Source organism: Syngnathus floridae, chromosome 15 (genome assembly GCF_059516105.1).
Source record: "Syngnathus floridae isolate MCC-2025c chromosome 15, RoL_Sflo_1.0, whole genome shotgun sequence".
Lineage (NCBI taxonomy): Eukaryota > Metazoa > Chordata > Actinopteri > Syngnathiformes > Syngnathidae > Syngnathus > Syngnathus floridae.
Window position 1 is genome coordinate 12,317,303 of NC_142427.1, and position 21,169 is coordinate 12,338,471.

At 43.6% G+C, this 21,169-nt stretch overlaps 2 protein-coding genes across 8 annotated transcripts in view; both read left to right on the forward strand.

Moving 5' to 3' along the window:
* Nucleotides 1–16,631, forward strand: part of pknox2 (pbx/knotted 1 homeobox 2) — a 36,116-nt gene extending 19,485 nt beyond the window's left edge. For all 6 annotated transcript variants that reach the window (XM_088398327.1, XM_088398331.1, XM_088398328.1 and 3 more), the window contains 11 exons: nt 981–1,082; nt 7,356–7,462; nt 8,350–8,486; nt 11,013–11,184; nt 11,760–11,948; nt 12,013–12,139; nt 12,807–12,904; nt 13,634–13,753; nt 13,828–13,904; nt 14,438–14,616; nt 15,131–16,631. In XM_088398327.1, coding sequence (XP_088254453.1) covers nt 7,376–7,462; nt 8,350–8,486; nt 11,013–11,184; nt 11,760–11,948; nt 12,013–12,139; nt 12,807–12,904; nt 13,634–13,753; nt 13,828–13,904; nt 14,438–14,616; nt 15,131–15,375 — 1,431 coding nt within the window. In that variant the 5' untranslated portion in view covers nt 981–1,082; nt 7,356–7,375 and the 3' untranslated portion in view covers nt 15,376–16,631. The remainder of the gene's footprint in view (nt 1–980; nt 1,083–7,355; nt 7,463–8,349; nt 8,487–11,012; nt 11,185–11,759; nt 11,949–12,012; nt 12,140–12,806; nt 12,905–13,633; nt 13,754–13,827; nt 13,905–14,437; nt 14,617–15,130) is intronic.
* A 112-nt stretch (nt 16,632–16,743) lies between these two features.
* On the forward strand, nt 16,744–20,966 carry panx3 (pannexin 3). Of its 2 annotated transcripts, XM_088398326.1 has the most exons (6): nt 16,744–17,056; nt 17,167–17,359; nt 18,517–18,659; nt 18,810–19,024; nt 19,638–20,389; nt 20,695–20,966. In XM_088398326.1, the coding sequence occupies exons 1-6, from the start codon at nt 16,877–16,879 to the stop codon at nt 20,751–20,753; spliced, it is 1,542 nt and encodes a 513-aa protein (XP_088254452.1). In that variant the 5' UTR covers nt 16,744–16,876; the 3' UTR covers nt 20,754–20,966. The 2 variants fall into 2 exon arrangements, with proteins under 2 accessions (XP_088254452.1, XP_088254451.1); XM_088398325.1 differs by lacking the exon at nt 20,695–20,966 and having other exon boundaries at nt 19,638–20,642.
* Nucleotides 20,967–21,169: the final 203 nt, after the last annotated feature.

Here is a 21,169-nt window from a genome sequence, read left to right on the forward strand (position 1 = left end):
AAAATCTGGACGGTGGCTTTCTCTTAAAGAGAATGCAAATCTCGAGGAAGAAGGAAAATGGAAGGATTCTTAGGCACGCTTTAAAGTCAACCACTCCTACGTTTGTGTGCCCACCCTTGGGTATGGATACTGCTAACTGTGGCTATGATAGCGAGCCAGCTACCATAGCTCGCCATTGTGCGTTGCTAGCTCGCTAACCTATGCACTAAGCAAAATTCAATATATGGAAGGTGAATGTACTACTTGGCTGCAAATTTTGGTGCAAATGGATTTCAGCATTAGGTAAAGGACCAAAGGTGTTTTTAAAATGAGTTTCTATTGAATCGTATTGTATCGATTAGAAAGGTATCGTACCATTGCCTGTGTATGCTATTGGCAACCTCCAAAAGATAGCCAGCCCTAGTGTTGCTTACAAACGGTTTTACTCATAACATAGCATTGCGCACATGACCGGAACCCAAAAAAAAGGTTGTTCTTGTTCTTCTTAGCCCCTCCAATACAGAGACACACATGTCCACATAGGCCCTCTGGCTGTGGCCGCATAGCTAGCACACAGTAGTCCCCACTGAGCAGTGCTAAAGTGAATAAACACCATCCCATCTGAGGCTGCGTGTGTGCACGTGTGTTAGTGGATTGCTGGAGGTAGGAGGCCCGTTGTGAGCTCTGACCGTACTCCCACTGTTCTGGGGGAGCTTTAAGCGAAAGATCAGGTGTCCTGCCCTGAATGCATGATTGAACGTCAATGTTTTGCATGTGCGCCATACCTCCACTTCAGTGGCGTGTAGCTTCATGAGGACCTGTCAGTCAGTTGCTCGCTCAGGAGAATTTCACCAGATTTAGCTTCACCGCATAGAATTAGTTGTACAGTATTCTGTTTGCAAATCTCCCCCCTCTTGACCAACCTGATTATTAGCTTGAAAGAAAATGTCATAGTCATGATGACTGTGCTTGATGTGTTTAACATAGTCATCTGTTGACAGGCTCCTTGAGGAGAGTTGGACCCTGGGCCACCACGGCACGGCACGGCACGGCACGGCGCAAGCACAAGTCAAAGCTGCTGTTATGCTGCGGGCGAGCTAACTGTAAGTAAAACATCCTGGCACATTTAGAAAGGAATCAATCAAAGTATACTATAGCCATTTGAAATGGAGTCAAACCTGCTCGACAACGCTTTCAAGCTGTGTTATGCAACCTTGATTTTGTTGGATGCCGGAAATGACTTGAATACAATTAAAGACATATAACACCACAGTAAATAGATATACGTATATAAAGAAGGCATCTGCAGACACAATAAAAAGATAGCTTATGAGGCAGCTGCACACATGGCAATGTTTAGCTGAAAGCTTGAGGAGGTCTGGTTACACTGTGCCATTTTGGTGTTCCTCCATAAAGGAAAGACTAATCACACAGCTAATGTCCGCAAACCCTGAAGTGCTTCGCGCGCTCAGCCGTCCTCCAAACATAGCAGCCTCTTCAAGATTTTATTTTCCTCTTCATTCATACGTACATTTCATGCAGTAATCCCGGCCGGCATTAGCTGTGTAAAAAAGCTGCAGGGTGGGTCCATCTTACTTTAGCAATGAGACCTTGGCTGCTGTTGACGGCAGCCGCTTGATGTTCTATTGTGGACAAGCCACTTGGGACTCACTATTGTGGGAGCCAGCCTCGCGTTTCCCGTTTGAGCCTCGGACACTGGCTTCTTGCTTTGGTACTTGATTTATCAGCCAAAAACTCCATTACACCCCCCCCCCCCTGTCTTTCTCATGGCCCTTTGTAGTCTAGGTCCCCCATTTTCAGCCCCCCTTACATCATTCTTGTGTTCAGCTGCAGAGACCACTGGGCTGTTGTCCGTCCGTTGGTTGGTTGGCGGGCGGGCAGCATTTCCGTTTAAGTAGGGGAGCTTCCCCGATGGAAGGTCTTTACAGATCATGTTTCTGCCACCTGTCAGTCAGCTTATGAAGTAGGGGAGAGGGGCCAAGCTCACTTGATAATGCAGCAGAGTGAAGAACAGCAGCGATGCCGTTGCAATTTGGCGCCGAGCCTGCATTAGTCACCCAGACATTTTCAATCACCTTTTGACATTTTGCTACGATTCTCTTAACATAATGAAGTCATGTTTCCACTCCAATGGCGTATTAAAACAGATTGGTGTTTTGCGTAGACACTATATTCTTGGCAAAACAAAGTCAAAGTCAGCTTTATTGTCAATTTCTCCACATGCCAAAGACACACAAAGAAACCGAAATTTCGTTCCCCCCTATCCCACGGTGACAAGACATGGCTCACAACAGACAAACAAGTAAACAGATGGGAAGGCAGCGCAAAACTGAATTGGAATTGGATAAATTGCATACATTTTAGAAAGCAAATCTAAAAAGATGACCTGTATCATTATTTATGTACCTGCAAATCCCCCCAAAATCAATCTCTTTGTTCTCCCTCCAGCAATTATGACTCAACTAGCAAGAACGTTGTCAAGAATTCAACGTTTTGACCATGGCTATGACATGCTATGCAAATGAAGCAATATTGCCTTGCTCACCAACACATCCTCCCTGACCTCGCAAAAGTTTAAGGTTCCGCTTGTGCTCTTCATTATTATGTTCGCAGTATGAGCTCCCAATTCCTCCCATCGCATTTACTAGCTCTATGCAAGAATCCATCCATATCAATTTTAGCCTCACTCGCACTCTTTACCCCTAGCAAGCCTAATTGTAATTATGTTGATTTAACTTAGACACACGCGGCTCCCTCCGTGTCATTTGGATAGGAGCTTATTAGTGGGAATATCTTTTTATATTTATTTATTCCCATTTCTCAGCGTTCCCGTCGCCATTTCCAATTACTCTTGTCGTACGCCTGTAATTGCCTGGATGCTAATGGCCGCAAGACAATCGTGCTAAATGAGGTGAGGCCAAGAGGCTAGGAGCCCGACTTCATTAAGAGCTAATGGGATTTTATATGGAGGCTGAAGACACAGCTCATCAAAAACAGAGATGGAAGGAAAACAAAACAGATGGAGAGGGGGGGGGGGGGGCAGAGCTAAATCACCAATATTCTCACAAAAAGCACAGGTTAGTCTTCCCTTTCCTCTATCTACGAAGCTTTTTTATGTTCTTGCAAATTACTTTTTCACCATTCTTTTTTTGAATACAGAGGGGGGAAAATTGCATGGATGGATGGATGTCTCAATATTTATTTTTCATCCTCATCATCTACATAAATTTAGAAAGCGCTCTAGGAAGATGTATTTATTGTATTGTATTCAACATGTTCAAAAAAGTTGCATACTGAATCTAAATGTTTGGCGTATTAAGTAGTTAAGAAACAATGCATTTTTCACTGTTAAAGTTGACATTTTTGCACCCACCCACCTTCTGTGCAAACACACTCGATTAAACAGTCTGACTTTGTGTTATGTTCAGCGCGAAATACATGACTGTACAATAAGCTCGCAAGACAAAAAGCACAGCTACTGTGTGTTGGCTGAGTAGGTGAGAGGAATGTGTGAATGCGTGATTTCTGTGTGTTGTATGAAAAGTGGAGCTTTGTGTACCCCAGAGACATCATAGTGGCTGCTTTTCTTAGAGTCCACGCTGCGCCCTGCTCCTTTGGTCACTATCATGCCTGCCTGCCTGCAGTAAGTCAGTGAGGCTTGAACTTTGCCTCTGTCGGCTGCATCCAGATGCAAATGCAGAGCCATCTTTTTTTCATCCCAGGGGGAAATTCACAGTCCGACAATATGGGTACAAGGAAAAAAATCCACAAGTGTCACATGACCAAGTCATTTGATGCTGATTTGAAAAGAAAAGAAAAAAGCAGTTCTAATACGTTTTATTTGCATGCCCCTGAATGGGGAAGAAGCACCAAAAATAAATTGGGGCTGGCTGTCTGTATGTGTTGTTTCCATAGAAACAAACCTGTGAAAAGGTCATTGTCAAAGGTTTTCTCAGAGAAACGTTAGACAAGATGAAAACAATGGCAATTTTGTTATTCCTTTGTAGCATCTGTGCCTCCTTAAACCACCAGATTTTTCAGCATTTATGAAAATAAAAAATTGGTGCAGTTGCCTCTCTGAGAAGCCAGAGCCTCCACACGCGCACAAAAAAACCCCATCTTTCTTGATAATAATTTATTTCTCTCTTTTGAAGTCAACATTTGAAAAGGGAGAGTGGTCGGGTATTGGCTTTTGTGTTTTATTGCAGATATGTCAAGCGCTTGCCCCCTCAATCACCGAGCGGCAGCTCCTTCCTTTCCTCCGCTTCCTCTCAACTCATTTTAATTAAGTCAGTCTCCGTGGCATGGTAAGCAAAGATAATTGGAGAGGCTTTTTTGGATGCCATTTACTCTAAAGGACACTTGTTCACATTTTCTCACTTTTTCCTCCACTCTGGCGAGGATTTATCACCCCCCCTCCTCCTTTCTAGTCTGTCAATCCAACACACAAATATAGATGGATGCCTAATTTGCCAATTTTAGTCTACACTGAAATGTAGATTGTATTGTTACATTGTACAAATTGAGGTGTGCAAGTGTGTAGCTTTCAATAAAATTGGACTGGGCCTTACTTCAAGGGGTGTACGGCCGGCCGGCCACCCATCCAGTCAGCCGCCTAGGGGAGATCCGATGTCTGCTGGTGCTGAAATAAACTCCAGATGTCCTGCCATCTGAAAGGAGAAGGGGCGGGCTTAAGGCATGCATATACCAAGAAGCAACATCAAACTTTTGGGAGGCAAACTGAAATAAAACCATAATATTTGGCCATAATGAAGTATTTTTTCCCGTTTGATATATCTTTTTTTTTTTTTTCCCAAACAGAGTAGGCAATTCAGTAGTCCTTGATCAAGCTTGTGGTGCTATCTGAATATTATTTTTATCTTTGCTTCCCTCTTAGAAGGCTCCTCTTCAAGAAAAGGGGAAAAAAACATCTCATTATAAGGCCTTTTTAGTGATGTTAATGAGTTTATCTGCATATATTCCTCTTGTCATTTGGGAATTCCAATGAATTTTGGGCTATTGTAGTTTCACTTGAATCGACTTTTCGGAAGCCAAATCCCAATATAGCTGTAATATCCGCATTTGCATAAAAGACAACAATTGCCATGCGATTGGACCACTGATGTCATTGTCAGCACTAAGAAAGGACGCAATGAATCTCGCAAACTGTCATACCCGAGGGAAATGCCGACGCGTGTCTTTATCACTGCTGTATTTCAATATACGAAGGACATTCATCAAGAAGTTTAGCAAATCAAGTGAAGAAGGTTTGGCTGAATTGAAGCATGAAATGAAAACACCAGACCAATATTTTGTTCGACCACCAAATTAACCGAAAATCTTAGGAGCATTGTTTTAATTTGGTTAAAACAAATTCTTAGGGCTGAAATGATGCAGTGTAAAGACGCTCAATAAGAAAGTTCAAGAACATTGGGGTAATGCCACTAAAACGACAACAAAGCGTCTCTCACCACTTCTGTTCAGCACAAAACTCACTGGAACTAATTGGCGTTCAAAAAGTGGTCCGGTGAACATGGGCAGATAAATAAATCATACCGGCATGAATTTTAAGTGTGGGTTATGGAGAAGCAGGTAGTTCAACACGTGGACTCGATGGAAGGCTGCTACAGGTCCAGGTTAATGAGGTGGTCAGGGAGTGGCAACAGGATTGCAGAAGTGCTTTATGTTGAGCTAGGTTAACCCTGGAGAGGCGCATTTGTAGCCCGAACATCTCAAGTGAGACAATATTTGTTTGCCTCTGGCTGTCTATGTACCCGTGAGTGTGAATTTGGGCAACATTTGCTATTTTTGGGATTAGCATCGGTGTTCTGCGTGTAGCACACGTTGCCAGTAATTGTGGGCTCCCTTTCCTCGGATTCTGTTTAGGATTTTTCTAAAGGTAAAAGCTATTTGGCTAAAAGCTGACAGTCTGAATGGCACAAAGTGTTCTCAATGCGATTGCCTCCTGCTTAGCAAGAGCTATTTCAATTAAGCATTGAGAAGAATGAAGCTCTATCCATCCATAATCCTGGGCTTTGTCCGCTATAGAACGGTGGCTTGTTTGAAGTACAGGCCGGAGGCTGCTATCATCATCATCAGCGTATGCAGCCATAGCGGTGACTAATTTTGCATTTATTAGGCAAGAGCCTCAAGTCTACACCTTGGAGTTGTCTGAAAGTTGAATATTGAAGAGAATCCCCGTACTGCGTAAAATCCATAAAGGACGTCTGTCTGTGTGTGTGTGTGCGTGCGTGCGTGCGTGCGTGTTTGCCTCCAATCCAAATTCACAGACCTCTTTGATGTTACTTTTATGCCGACTTTTTCATTTTTTCCATTTAATGCTCGCTGGTGAATTTTGATTGCTGCTACAGGCAATTTTCAAATCGTACAATTTGTGTAATACTCTAATGTATTAAGTCACCACTTAAAAGTGACTTTTGTAATCAATTTGAGACTACCGTACTTGTAGTATACAGTTTTTATATGTCCGCTCTTGAAATGGATATGTGTTTGTGTGTGTATTTTTATGGCCGGGCATTGTTCTCTGCTCCAAATTGCTGTTTTGTGGTTTTATTCCTTGGAGGGATAGTGAAAGTCTAAAATACTGTGCCATAATTGGAATTGCTTTATCTTCAGTCTCATCAATTAATGCACAATTTTAATCACTAACACACTGGCTGTATTTTGCAATTAAAATGAGGACAGATAACACAGAAGATGCCTTGAAGCTGATAACACTTGGAATGAGAGCAACAAAAACCAAGACGCAATCCGTACACAAAATGATTGAAAACCAAACGACTTCTTGACTGCACTTTGTCATATTAGCATTATGATTGTTATGATTCAATTTCTTATGTTGATGACTATTATTCTACTAAAACACCACTCCCCCTCCGGTTGAAATTCACAGGATTTTTTTTTTCTTTTCTGCGGCATAAGCACATAGGTTATCTGTAGCTTGGGGAAAGTTTGCCTGCTGTGCTTGCCTACAGTAAGTTGGGGTGATTGCAGGGGGCCTATTTGTGCGTGCGCAATGCACCCCCAAACCAATTAGCTCCTACAGTGTGGGTGAATGTGACAGTGGCGTTCCACAGGGTACAGCACTTAGCTGTGTGGGGTCCTGGCCGATAGCAATTAGCCCACTGGCAACAGCCCTAATTAGCCTCTTGATTGGCTTGATAACGCTTCGACAATGAGCCAGCTGTCTTGGTGCAAAGTTGCTACACTATTGCTCCACGTTAGCTTCCAAAGGATTCCTCCGGGCCACCGTAGAGGATTACAAGTGATCGCTTTCTTTTGGAATGACCGCGATAGCATATGTATCGTAAATAAATCTTTTGTGTCTTTCTCAGTCTCAATGTGACGCTATCCCATGATGCAACATGTGTCTCCGGCACCTGCAGTGATAATGATGGCCACCCAGCGCGTTCCTCCACCATCGTACCAGGAGAGCCAACAGGTTAGTGGGAATAGACCAAAAAGTGAAACATTAACTCAACATTGAAAAGGTCACTGGATGTGATCACGCATGGTGGCTGTCCATTCATCCCACCGCTGCTTGCTTGATCGTTTTGTGATCATGACCCCCACATGATCACGACCCCCACATCTTTGAAACTTCAAGCGTGCCGCAGCAAGGCTCATTTACAATATATATCGTATGTATGGTCTGAAATGTTGCTTCAAGGAGCAAGCAAGCAACCGGCATGCCCCCAGTGTGTCACGCTTTGTATGACCAACAGGTCAGTGTTAATTAATTAGCTCTGAATGTATCTGGATCTAGCCGTTGTCCCACAGTGCGAGGGCAGGTTGATTCTCCCTCCCTCCATCATCATCTCCCACCTCTGTCTGCTTTCACCCAGAGGATTAATGCAAGAGGAGAGAAGCGGTATGCATGTTCGCAAAATGCAAATGAGAGCTAGTTAAGTGTGAAGAAGCTAATTTATTTCCCATTTCGTGCTGGGATTAAGACTTGAAGCTTTCACCCTCCCCAACCTGTCACAAAACTGGGGGTGGGGTGCTGCTGCTGCTGCTGCTGCCGCTGCACACATCGCCTTAAGAGAAAATGAACGTCTCGAAACAAATTCACGTTGCCAATTGACAGAAATCTTAAATATGACTTGATTTGCTGACTTTCTTGATTAGGAAAAGAGCTGCCTTGTTGTGCAAAACATTTTGCCGTCAATTCTCATTTGTAGTCTGCCTGCCTGCCTGCCGTGTGAAATACACGTCGCACTCCACTGCGTTTGGGAAGTGATTATTCAAAGCTGCGCGATGAACAGAAGAATAACAGTTGACAATGTTTACAAACATGTACGCCGCCGCATGTTGAATTTTGGTTCACAGATGACGGGCACAACTCAGCAGAACAGCAAGACCCCACAGGTCCATATCCCAGCAGCCACTGCGGGAGGAAATAACTCTGTCAGCGTGACCCTTGACCCACAGACTCAACTTGAGTCTGACAAGAGGGCTGTTTACAGGTTGGTAAAACGCATTGAGTATTAGTATTGCACCAGCAGTGATGAAAAAAACAAATACACTGTTTGTTTTTTCGCAAATATCAAATGGCTTTTAAGCCTTAGCCATGCGGTTCGATGCCAAGTATGCTCTCAAGGCACTATTTGAAATGGGCATCGACACGCCGGACGGCCGCAAATTGGGCTCGCTGCGCCGTAATCACCTCTCGCCGTCAGTCCATATTTCAAGTGGCCATAGGCTCTCGTGTTGATTTAAAAAAAAAAAAAACTCAAATATTGATGCACCCTGAGCTACCATGAAATAAATGATTCCATATGTTGCGATTATTTTTAATTTTTAATTTTTTTTTATCAGGCTGGAATGTCTTCCTGTATAGACAGTAAATTAGGAGGGGCCAAATGAGAAGCCAGGTGCCTCTGTATCTATCTATAATGATGACACTGCAGACGTCGTGTGTCGGACCCGCTCCCCGGGTCCCACCCCGGGGTATCGGCTGCTCGTCCCCGCACTCGGTCGGGCCTGAGGCCAGCTGCTTACTTTGATGTGAGCAGCCATCTTTGGGGCACTTTGTGTTCTAATCATTTCCTCCTCAATAGATAAGAGATTTGATCAAAGAGCTCAAATCTTTTTTCTCACCAATTTTACCCACAAATTCTTGTGGGATTTAATGTTGTTTTTCCACTAATGGCTAGATTTCCCATTTTTACCAGAGCATGCGGATTCCTCGCTGCATTCCTTCCTCCTTTGTTTGGTGCCGAGTAAATGTGTGATAGGGGAATTAGCCTAATGAGTTGTGGCACTTACTATAAAGATCCTTCTGGAGCCTGTGCATCCTATTAAAAAAAAAAATAAAGCCTGTCTTTTCTCCAAGCTTGCAGTGACGAAGGCTGCTTTGGTGTAACCATGTAAATACCATGCTTTTAATGACTAGAATAGCCAAATGAAAATACGCCCGTTTTTCTGCATTTGAGCTGCACCGTTGAGTATTTTTAGCAGTATGTGTTGCTGCATGGCACAAAATAGGCTATGCCTCTTTGTTTCTGCAAGTCACGGGGTGCTGGTCTCCAGCTGCTGCTGCTGCCGCTGCCGCTGCTGCTGCTACAGGAAACTGTGACAAATGCTTATTAGTAGTTTCTTTCACATACACATTTCTTATAGGGAAACGTCTTTGTGTCAATGTGCACAATTTAGCCATCTCTGTTTTTCTGGCACAAGAGTAGCCTCCAGCTAACATAAAAGAACAGATTGTTTTGTGTTCCACAGCTGCCATGGAATATGCTCCCTGGAAGGCCTGTGATATGATGTATGCGTGTCATCATTTGATTCACAAACCAAAATTGTCATCCTTCTGGATCCATTGAATCCAACTGGATCTCTTGGTGCTGCCATTAGTTTTCAAGTCAATCTGGACAAGGTTCCAACCGATCAGGAGCGATAGCACTGGCACGCGAGAGTGTCCAGCTCTACTGGACTGATGAGCCACCCCGCTGACCTCTGATTGTCTGTTTTGGACTTTTTCTTTCCTCGGTGACCCAGCGCACACAGTGCAATGCCAGAGGGTGGCAGAGAGTGCTGACTCCGCTGGCTGGCTGTCCTGTAAATGGCTGTTTTATGGCCCTTGTAATGATCCCCTAGCCAGCGATCTTCACTCTGTCGCACTGCAGATAGAAGCAAGCTGCTGCTTATGGCGCCCGACGTGATGGGGTTAGGGTTGAAGGGCTCAGGAGAAGGTATTGGCAAGCAAGCGCTCATTGGAGTTTGATGGCCTTGCAGCCATGCAGTTGCTGAAATTGGGTGGCTTTCCCCCCGCCTTCCCTCTCCTCAGTATGAATTCCGACTTCCCGTGTAAAAGTTATTGAAATATTTCGTATGTTGTTTTCGATGGGCTCCAAGGTTCTCTAAAGTTCTGATGCCTTTTTGCAATGAATCGCTTTTTTTTTTATTTGTTAAATCACACATTTGATTCATTCCGATCCATTATTTTGAGCCAATTTTGACACCCTTCAAAGGAGCTGAGCTAATGTTGACAAATGTGGAGAGCACCAGAAGTGATTATTATTTATTTTATTTTTTTCCCCGTTCTCATTTCTCTCCACAAGTACACATTATTAAAGCGACAGACATGCTGAGGCTCTTTACTGTGCATGTAAGGCCTCCTCCTGCTTACTATGCTGGCCACGTCTGACTGAAGGAGTGACATTAAATTGGGATCAGGCAGATTAGAATATAATATAGAGCACTATTAGAGGATGCAAATGAGAGTCACAGGTTTCGTCTGAGGAGGGGCCGAGCCGTGCAAGTGGAAGACAACACTGGATTAAAAAGCATTTATAGATTATATATAGGTTAGATAAACATTGATGTTTTGGACTTTCTACTTAGGCTTTTGTTTTTCGCTTTTTTTTCTTTTTTTTCTTTTCTCCTGTCTGGTCGTACACATCATTGCTACTAATGATCCCTGTTGTTTCCGATCCCAATTCTTGATAACGTGACTCTTTGATGGCCCCTCTCACTTTATTTGTCCCCAGACATCCGTTGTTCCCCCTGCTGGCATTGTTGTTTGAGAAATGCGAGCAGGCGACGCAGGGATCCGAGTGCATCACGTCCGCCAGCTTTGACGTGGACATTGAAAACTTTGTTCACCAGCAGGAGCGGGATCATAAGCCTTTCTTCAGTGAAGATCCGGAGCTTGACAACTTGGTGAGTTCAATGCTTTCACAAAATAGCTGGTAATCGATTTTGTTAGCTGGAACGACTGCAAACTTGATAAATCAGCATCTCACTCATGCCCCCTCTTTGATATCATTGGGCTGGAGTTTTAGCTCCAGTTTTCTATATGCATCTCTTGTCCAGTGAACGTTGTCGTAGCAAGTGCCGAGTGCGGCCGGCAGTGAGTCAAATTCCAAGTTCTGACTCTGTAACCTGGCAATCGCAACAGCTGGTCAAAAGCCATACTCAGCATTTGGCCTGAAATAAATGAGTGAGTGTCAAGTCACATCCATGAGATCCATGAGATATGAGCAGCCCCACCAAACAGGCTCATAATAGAGCGTGGAAAGCTTAGTGGCATGATTAAACACGATGAAAATGTGTCAATAAAAAGTGTTGATGAAAAGTTGTCTGTCTGAAAGATGCGGAGGCGGCCATTCCTTTCCACAATGCCATTTTGTGGACGAGGGATGAGAAAATGGATACAAAGGCTTCTCGATAGCAGATAGTAGAAACAAGTGTAAGTTGACCAAATTCTAGTTGATGCTGATGATGTGCTTTTCCAGATGGTTAAAGCTATACAAGTGTTGCGGATCCACTTATTGGAGCTGGAGAAGGTCAATGAACTCTGTAAGGATTTCTGCAACCGATACATCACCTGCCTCAAAACCAAGATGCACAGTGACAACCTCCTTCGTAACGACCTGGGGGGGGGACCGTATTCTCCCACGCACACCAATCTCACCATGCCCCAGGTCAGTTTTCCACTGGATATCTCTTCTGACTAGTTTTGAGTTCTTATTGTGTTTGATTCCTCAGGAACTCAGTCAGACCTCGTCTCCGTCCATGACCTCAGTGTCCAACCCGACGGGGATTGTGACAGCCAGTGGGGCTTTGCAACAGGGCAATATTTCTGTAACCACCATCAATTCTCAAGTGGTGTCAGGTAGGAATGAATTTTCATCTAAATGACCGGTTAAAGCTTCTTGAACGTTGCTGGCATCATCAGCATGATAAAGCTGCTTCAAGGTTTAGCTGGAAATGTATCCATCTAATAAGTTGCTGTTATTTCTCATTTTCAAGGATACATCTGATCTTGGTTAGTCATATTGAGAAATGTCTCATTACCAATCTCCAACTACATCAAATGGTCCATGTTCACACATGGTTAGCTTTCGGAATCACGTTTAGTAAGAGTGTTAATTATCCTTCGCAGGGTACGTGGCTGACAGACAGACAGAGCCTTATAATGTCAAGCGTGTTCAGTGAAATGTTAATCCTGCCCTCTGGAAATCCCTTTTAACCTCAAATAAATCAATGTGTCAGCGTTTGATTGCTGTACATTGAAGCGCTTCAACACACTTTGTGTCTTGATCAAGGCTAATTAAAGCCAGTAACAAAATCGCTTTTTTTTGGTATCCACAACCTGAATTCAACAGTTATTGCTCTTTTGGATTCAATGTGATAGAATAATATACACTTTATAGCCATTTTATTTTAAACGTAGGGACATTTCTAAGTGAGCCCAAATTTTTGAACGCTATTGTATGTTAAGACTCCATGAGTTGTGTGGCAAACTATTTGATTCTCATGCCAGTCATTTCTCATGCCAGGCGGGACGCTGTATCAGCCGGTTGCCATGGTGACTTCGCAAGGACAAGTGTTAACGCAGGCACTGCCGCCGGGAACCATTCAGATCCAGAATTCACAAGTAATGCACAACATTTATTCCTTGATTCACAATTTTCTCAACTCCCCCCTACTGTCAGAAAAAAAAAAAAAGACTCGTATAGGGGTTACAGAGCAGTGGCACTTTAAATTGCAGCTCGCCACCTGTGCATTCAGAAATTCTTTTCAATTTTTCTCAATATTTTGTCTGTTTTGTTTTTTCAAGATTGCTCATCCCCCTCCCCCCTTTTTCATACAAACGGCTCACTGGTTGCTCCCGCCCTCAGCTGTTTGTCATTGGCCAACATGAAACGAGGTTTGCGATTGGCCGGCCTTAGTGTTGCATTCATGGACAAGCGTAAAAATGAGTTTTAGATGCAGGGAAACCTATATAGTATCATTGATTTTAAAATATGAAAATATTGAGTGTTCAACTGTTCAATAAATAACTCAGCTAGGGGCACTTCCTCTTTAGTATACTCTGAGCAGCATTTTTTTTATTTTTGGGAGGGGGGGCATTTTATTTTCCATAACAGTGCTGCAATATGGTGATTAGTAGTAAAGAGGTTTTAGTGGTTGATGGAAGAAGCATTGCTCAAATTCAGGTACCATGGTGACATTTGAAGAGGTCTTACTACTACCCTTGTCACACAAAAAGAAACCAGTTGCCTTTTTGTGTTTTTGTGATAACCTGAACTAAGCAAGCAGCAGCAGCAGCAGCAGCCACTTTGATTTGACCTTCTTCTCACTACCTTTTGTCAATGTTCCACAGTTAAATGTTGATCTGTCAGCTCTATTGGACAGCGAAGACAAGAAGTCAAGGAATAAGAGGGGGGTCCTTCCCAAACAAGCCACCAACATCATGCGCTCATGGCTCTTTCAGCATCTCATGGTGAGGCAACAAATTGCACGTCCAATAGATATGATGTTGAGGCTGACCAATGCTGTCTTCTCTTTCTCCCTCAGCACCCGTACCCAACAGAAGATGAGAAAAGGCAAATTGCAGCACAGACAAGCTTGACGCTTTTGCAAGTCAATAACTGGTAAGATGTCATGTGCTTATCCTATGCTGCCATCTTCTGGTTGTCTAATGTCTCTACTGCACTGGTCAAGAACCAATTTTAATTAGGCCCTTTGTGTCCCTCTGCTTATTTTGGACGCTGATTAAAAAAACAAAAAAGTCAACTTAAACCTATTAGTGCTAGTGAAAAAGACGAATGCTAATTTGGAATCAGCACTCGAAAATGATCTAGAAAAGTATACGGCGGCATCTCTGATTGAAAATTGGAGTCAAAACTTCTTGACCAGCATTATTCAATCAATTTGGGTCAGGGAGGTGCTGGTAATTAGCGCCTATGCCTTGTAGTTAAGACAAGGCTTGACCATTTTTATGGAGAACGACGCGTTTAATTGGACGAGTTGGCCAGCCGAAGCTCGTACTCGCGAGCTTGCCCGGATTTTCTACTACCTGTAGGTGGCGCAAGTGCATTGTGCCACACAATACTGATGTCCAGTTGAGAAAAGCTTTTGGGGAGCAAAATGATGGTGGAACTTTATTTGACCTCTCTGTTTTCAGGTTCATCAATGCTCGGCGGCGTATCCTCCAGCCTATGTTGGATGCCAGTAACCCTGACCCAGCTCCTAAAGCAAAGAAAATGAAATCCCAGCATCGTCCCACACAGCGTTTCTGGCCCGACTCCATTGTAGCTGGAGTTTTGCAAACGCACAGATCCCAGACGGGAAACAATTCAGACGGTAATACCAAATACTTTCTATGATATCAACCCGTTTGTAGAAATTTCGATCGAAACGTTTCCCTGCCATCTAAAATGCGTAGGTACTTGATTGATGATTTGTTGGATTATGTTTCTTTCCAATCATGTGCGTGAATTCCAAATGTGGCCAGCTATATTAAGTACATGGGCTTAACTGTACAAAATGAATGAAAAGTCAAGCTTGCATTTTCACCACTAGGTGCCACTATTGATTGATTAGAAGCAAGAAGTAAGCAGCTTGGGCAACGGATATAAAAAATAATCATTAATAACAATAGGTCATTACTTATCTTGGATGCAGGCAACAAGATTTCCGCTAGCGTTAATGTTGTTGTCTTGTCAAGTCAATCTGCAGCTGACTGATGACCAGTCCAGGGTATCTATCGTCTGTCTGCCTTTTGCCCAAAGTCAGCCGAGATGGGTGCCGTGCCGTCTCTCGCAACTGCTTCAAGTGTGGAGAAATGCTATGACTATTTGATTGTGGTTCCTTTCAGACCCGCTAAGCCTGGACAGCCTCCAGTCGCTGTCATCGGACTCTGCCACTCTGGCCATGCAGCAAGCCATGCTGGGAGCTGACGACTCCATGGATGGCACCGACGAAGAGGAGGAGGAGGAGGAGGAAGAGGAGGAGGAGGAGGAAGGAATGGAGGAAGAGGAGGAGGAGGAAGAGGATGGAGAGAATGAAAACAATAGGGGAAGAAGAGACGGCAGCATAGAGGGCAGAGAGGAACTGGAGTAGTCTGAGAGGAAGGAGGGACATACTAGACGTACAATAAATACATTGACCTCACTCGCTCGCTCACTCGGCCCATCCGTTCACATGGCTCATTTCGGATTCCGACACGTTGCACTCTTGCCATATTCGATATGCATTTGACGGCACGCAAAACAATCAGGGCTTCTTCCATTGAGAAACAAATATGACCCGGACAGGATAATAATAGATTTGACTTTACGAAAGAAAATGTTCCAAATAATCCAATGTGAAAGAACTTGATGCTTGGGAGAGCCTGATGTGTTCGACTACTTTCAATTTCCTCAGAGCACAGAAACACACGAGTTTTCGAAATGCAATATTTTTGCTTGACAAAAAAAGCGTACCGAGCGTAGTTACTCAACGTTTCAAAACAAAGGGGGGTGGGCTGGGAGGGGACGGGCGGGCGTGGGGCGATTTCTAAATATCTGCACAATACTTGTCGATATACCTGTTCAAATATGGGTTCTCAGGTCGGACAAACACTGAGCATTTTTCTTCCACTCGCGCGGCCACATATTTGAGCTACCGAAAGCCTATTAAGCATGATCCTTGAACTTTCTGTTGGACAGAAGCAAATTTGAACATGGTAGGCAAGTGTTGTTGATGGGTGAAGACTTGCAGAATTTCTTTTGCTTTATCTTTTTGCTTGGGCTCATAAGGCAGCTGAAGCAAGATGACAATGATGGCTGGTTGTGTGCACATGACAGCAGGTCCTGCTTCCAGATCTGCTTGGCTATTTTGCGTGATATTGTTTGATGCTGGAACATGGCAACTCCCCCACAAACTTTTCATCACGCTGTTTGGAATATGGGACTGAATAAGCCATCATCATTTACTAACTGACTTTTTAAAGGAAGAAAACCATTTTGCAGAAGACAAACAAGTTGTGGAAGAAAAGTGCCATTTTATGCGAAAGATTTTCAAGAAACTGGGAAACAATTTTCATTCTGTTTTGTATGAAACTACAAATGAGATTCACTCATTTCAATGGTGAAAAAGTCTAAAGAAAAAAAACCTACAACCCATGTTCTATTTAATGTTCTGAGTGGTGACTGTGAAGTATGTTGCTCATTAATCTTATTTTCTCACTGCTTTGTTTTTTGTTTTTGTTTTTTTAACTCGATCTTCCAGCGCAAGTGATAGACGACGGGGAGTATTTATATTTCATTTGTACACTTCTTGTCATAATCTACTGTGTTTCAATAGACCAATTTTAATAATTAAACTATGTAAATGGATGGATGTGGATGATGTACTATTCTTCTATGCATGTCATTCAGTCAATCCAATTGATAGTTTTTTCCTTTCTTTGAAACCTCTCCTGTAAATTTCAGACCTAAGCGGTAGAAATACACGCAGAGTGTAAAATTAGTCTCTTAAATGATAGAGGCGGAATAAACCACTGCGTGGTCAGGCAAGCAAAATATGCCGAATTACACCCGTATAATTTGTTGTACTAAAGGTCTGCCATTTGGGTGGCTGCATGCTCCCCAAATGTCTTCTCTGTAATTACACTTGGACCTGGCCGATTCTGGTTCCACCCAAATCCAACCTCTCATTGACTGAAACACGCCCAAAGTACATAAGGCGTCCAAAGCTCTTGTTTTGCAGCTACCTTCTATTCTATGTGCACCGCTGGAGTCAGCTGGAAGACATCCGCAAGGTAGGTGCTTTGTCTCTGTTGCCGTTAAGTGGTATGTGCTGCTGATTTCTATTTGATTTTTGTATGAGGAACAGACAACACGCTATTAACAGGACTTTGTGAACATTTAGGTGTTGAAAATGTCCATTGCCAAGGAAGCGGCAAGGGCCATGCTATCGGATGCCCTGTTGCCCAACAGTGGCGTGCCAAACCGGATCAGCCATCTGGAGTTGGAGCTTCCTTTGGACAGGGTTATCAAATATGTCTCTGTTGGCCTCCCTCTGTTGCTGGTCTGCATGGCCTTTGCTCGGGAGGTGTCGCTCGGTAAGAAAGTCTCTTTGGTTACGCTCCATTTGATTTTGTCTCATTTTTATTTGTGAGTAAGTATAGAAATATAGACGCAAGTACTGAAATTGATCAATATTACAGAGTGCGGTTGAATTTCTCTCTCGCTCATATTCTTGCTGAACTTTGCAGTGCACAAAAGTACAATAGGAGAGCCTAGCTTCTGAAATAAATAAACTACTGTGTTATCTAATAATACCTGACATTTGCCAAGAACTTCAAGAAGTAAATTGTCAGTGGATAAGAAAAAAAACTGCATTCATCTATGGGCAGAATACATATTTGTATTTTTCCTAGCTGTCAATGGCGTCAGATAGATTAGAAAATATTGCTTCAATTGCAAACATGTTGTGGACCATGATGTAACATTTGCTTCTTATTAGTTAGACAAGCTGACGTCGTAAGATATATAATGAGAGACTTCTTCCAGAGCAGATGTGGAGGCTGGCTTTCAAAAATAGAAACCCTATTTTTCGGCTTGTGAGCTTCAGTCAGTGTTGATGGGGCACAGCCCATGTGTGTGTGTGTGTGTGTTCCCTAGCTGTTTTTGGGTGGAGTCGACTTGTGAAATGACATATGTGGCTGTGTTAAAGTACAAGTTGAAGAAGCCCAAATTTGGGAAGCAGTCACACGTTGTTTTTTTTTTTTTTTTTTAGTTGTTGAAAGCCGTTTTGCCTTATTTCAAAGCCAAACTTTCCAAAGTCTGCACTTGCTGTCTGCACTTTCTACACACCTGCTTGTTTCCCTAACCAAACGGGCATCTTGTCATTTTGGTGGTGAAGCTTGTCATTTGATCACGTTTGGTTTTGCTTCCAAGTCACACTGGAAACTGACTGCTCAGCATGTGGACCTCAGTCATTAGTATGTCTGCTCAGTTGTGTTTTTCTTGAAATGGGTTCTTCTTATTGCACAGCAGGTTTTGAGCATGTTCTAGAATGTAGGGCAGCCCCTTAGAATGGGTTTGTATGTGTGCTTGATGAACGATAATATGACAAACGATAAGGGAATGTAGGTCAGCCCCTTAGAATGGGTTTGCTCGGAGACAATTGACACCATTTTCAAATTTGCCATTTATTATTTTTTTTTATCAGATCAGGGTGCTAATGGTGTTGCTTTCTTCTTTCTTCTTCCCACAGGCCCGCAGATCAGCTGTTTTCCTCCCAGCAATTTCACCGCGAAGCAGGCCAGCTACGTTGACACATACTGCTGGGACTCCCTCATGCATCACGAGTTTGATAGCAATGGGAACTTTGAGGAGCGCTCCCTTTGGGTGCACAAAGTGAGTGGCATTTATCTGATTCCATCAAGCCTCTGTTACATATCCAATTCATTAGCAATCGGATTGGTTTGTGGCTGCAAACGAACCTGAAAGTAGGATAACAAAGAAATTGGATCCTCATTGTTTTTGCTTCCCACCGTTTCCCCCCAGATGTTCCCGTATTCGCTTCTGGCTATGGCAGTGTTAATGTATCTGCCGGCTCTCATCTGGCGCCAGCTCGCCGTGCCTTCGCTGGGCTCAGACTTGCTCTTCATTATTGACGAACTCGACAAGTCGTACAACCGCTCCATCCGATTGGCTCAGAGCATCCTGGATATGCGTCAGAATACCAAGAACCCATTAACATTTCAGGCAGAGCTGCAGCGGTAAGAAATGATTTCTATGATTACCAGGTGTCTTTGTTTAAAATAAGACATAAATAGATAATGGGAAAATAAATGTACTCGGGCTTGCCATTGTAAAAAAGCTTTTAGAAAAACTTTTTCCCAAGATGATGGAGTGTGTCTACTGGGTTTTTTGTCCATTTATCCACACTCGAACCACTCCCAATTACTGCTCAAGTTCATTTTTACACTTGTATAATGAGGTCGAGGTCAGGTCTTGTTCAAAGCGGTCAAGTACTCATTCAACCGTGTATTTACGGGCCGTATTTTGTGCATTGGGACAGAGTAATACCTCCAACGAAAAGAGCAAGAAAAGTAAGAATCACAGAAACAGAAAGAGAAGTGATGCTGATGTGTTTGCTATTCAAATGGGATGATTGAGAAGATGCTGGTATTTGGAACGTCATAGACACTACTCATTATTTCCTGCCAAATAAAATGTATCGGCAAGGTTTTAGTAGATGAGGGGAAACGTTTATGGAAGGCCACAGTGGCTAATGTGGTAAGCAAGTCGTGCTCGTTGAAAATAGAAGGCGCTTGTCGGTGCATCTGCACGAGCGCTCATACGTATTCTTCTCCCTGTGTTGCCGTGCAGAGCAAAGAGGAAGCGGTACTTTGAGTACCCCCTTCTGGAGAGATACATGCAGTGCAAGCAAAACTCCTACTTCCTGGTCAGCATGCTTTTCCTGCGTGGCTTCCTCCTGCTGACCTTCATGACGGCCGCCTGTCTTTATCTGACCTACTTCCACCTGTCCGCCTTCCTGCAAGATGAGTTCAGCTGCTTTGTGCGTAGCGGTATGCTACGGGATCACAACTGGATTCCTGAGCTGGTTCAATGCAAAATGATTGGCCAGTTGGTCTTTCAGGTTATAAGTGTGGCCAACGGCGCCATCTATCTTCTCTTGGCACCAATCGTACTCTTCAGTATCGTTCGGCTCTTTGTTTGGGACACCACCTTCATCTCCGTCTATGAGGTGCTTCCCGCCCTGGACGTGGTCAACAAACGCAGGCTCGGCTGTCCGCTGAACGATCTCAATGTGCTCCTGCTTTTCTTGAGGGCCAACGTTTCGCACCTCAAGTCATACGGACAGGTTCGGGCTTTGTGCTCTCTGGCGCCCCCCATGGTCGGTAAGACGACAGCAGGACAAGGACTAAACGCGATGCTGAGCCAAGAGGAGTTAGAAGAGCGGGACGAGGCCGCCATGGAGTTGGCCGAGGAGGTGCAGGAAGCCAAAGAAGAAGGAAAGTTCAACCTTGTGGATATCATGACAATTCTGGGAGCGGCGCAGGGGAGGATTGTAAACAGCAGTGAACAAAGACCAGTGGTGGAGGAGAATATGACTTTTGGTACCGTAACACTGATCTACACACTCAAACGCATTCTGCTCGTGGCTATTTTCACTTACATCGTTTGGGATGCACAGAAACTTTTTTAAGTCCATTTCACGAGGGATCAATGCTGTAAGAAATAAAAAAACATGCAATGTATATCGTAGTCCATTGCTCTGCTCCATTTTTAGTCGATATTTTTACTGCTTTATTGATTTGCACCATTCTATACGGAGTCACCTCCGTATGTCAAAGAGAAGCGATGGTGAATGTAGAAGAGATGGATTTGTAGAAGTTCTAACGACCTCTCTGTCTCTTCACAGAGCCAAACCATCTGGGGTACCATGAGTTGAAGGAGACTGCACCATTTAGTCATTATTAGGCCCAATCAAAGTGAAAGGTTTGACCATTTTTGGGCTGGACAGATCATCCCGTCAAGCTAAGTGTGTCACCTTCATGAAATGGGTGGAGCGAGCCATTGGGATTTGATGGGGATGTTATCTTGCATTGACTCATTCCCAAAGAAGCCCTCGCGTGTCTCTTATTGACCAAATTGTTTTATGCCATCATTTACAAATAAATTCTCTAAAAATCATCCTGAAATGTGATTTCCAGGGATTTCTTTTCCCCCCCACATCCTGTTTCTAGCAGTTGCTGAAAATGACAAACCTCTGTCATAATTCTAAGAGCAATTGCAATGGGTGCTTGACCTGTGCTAACATTTGTTGCAAACTATTTGACACAGCTCTGCTTGACCAACTGAGATGGTGGCTGGGCGGGCATCTGATGGAAAAAGTG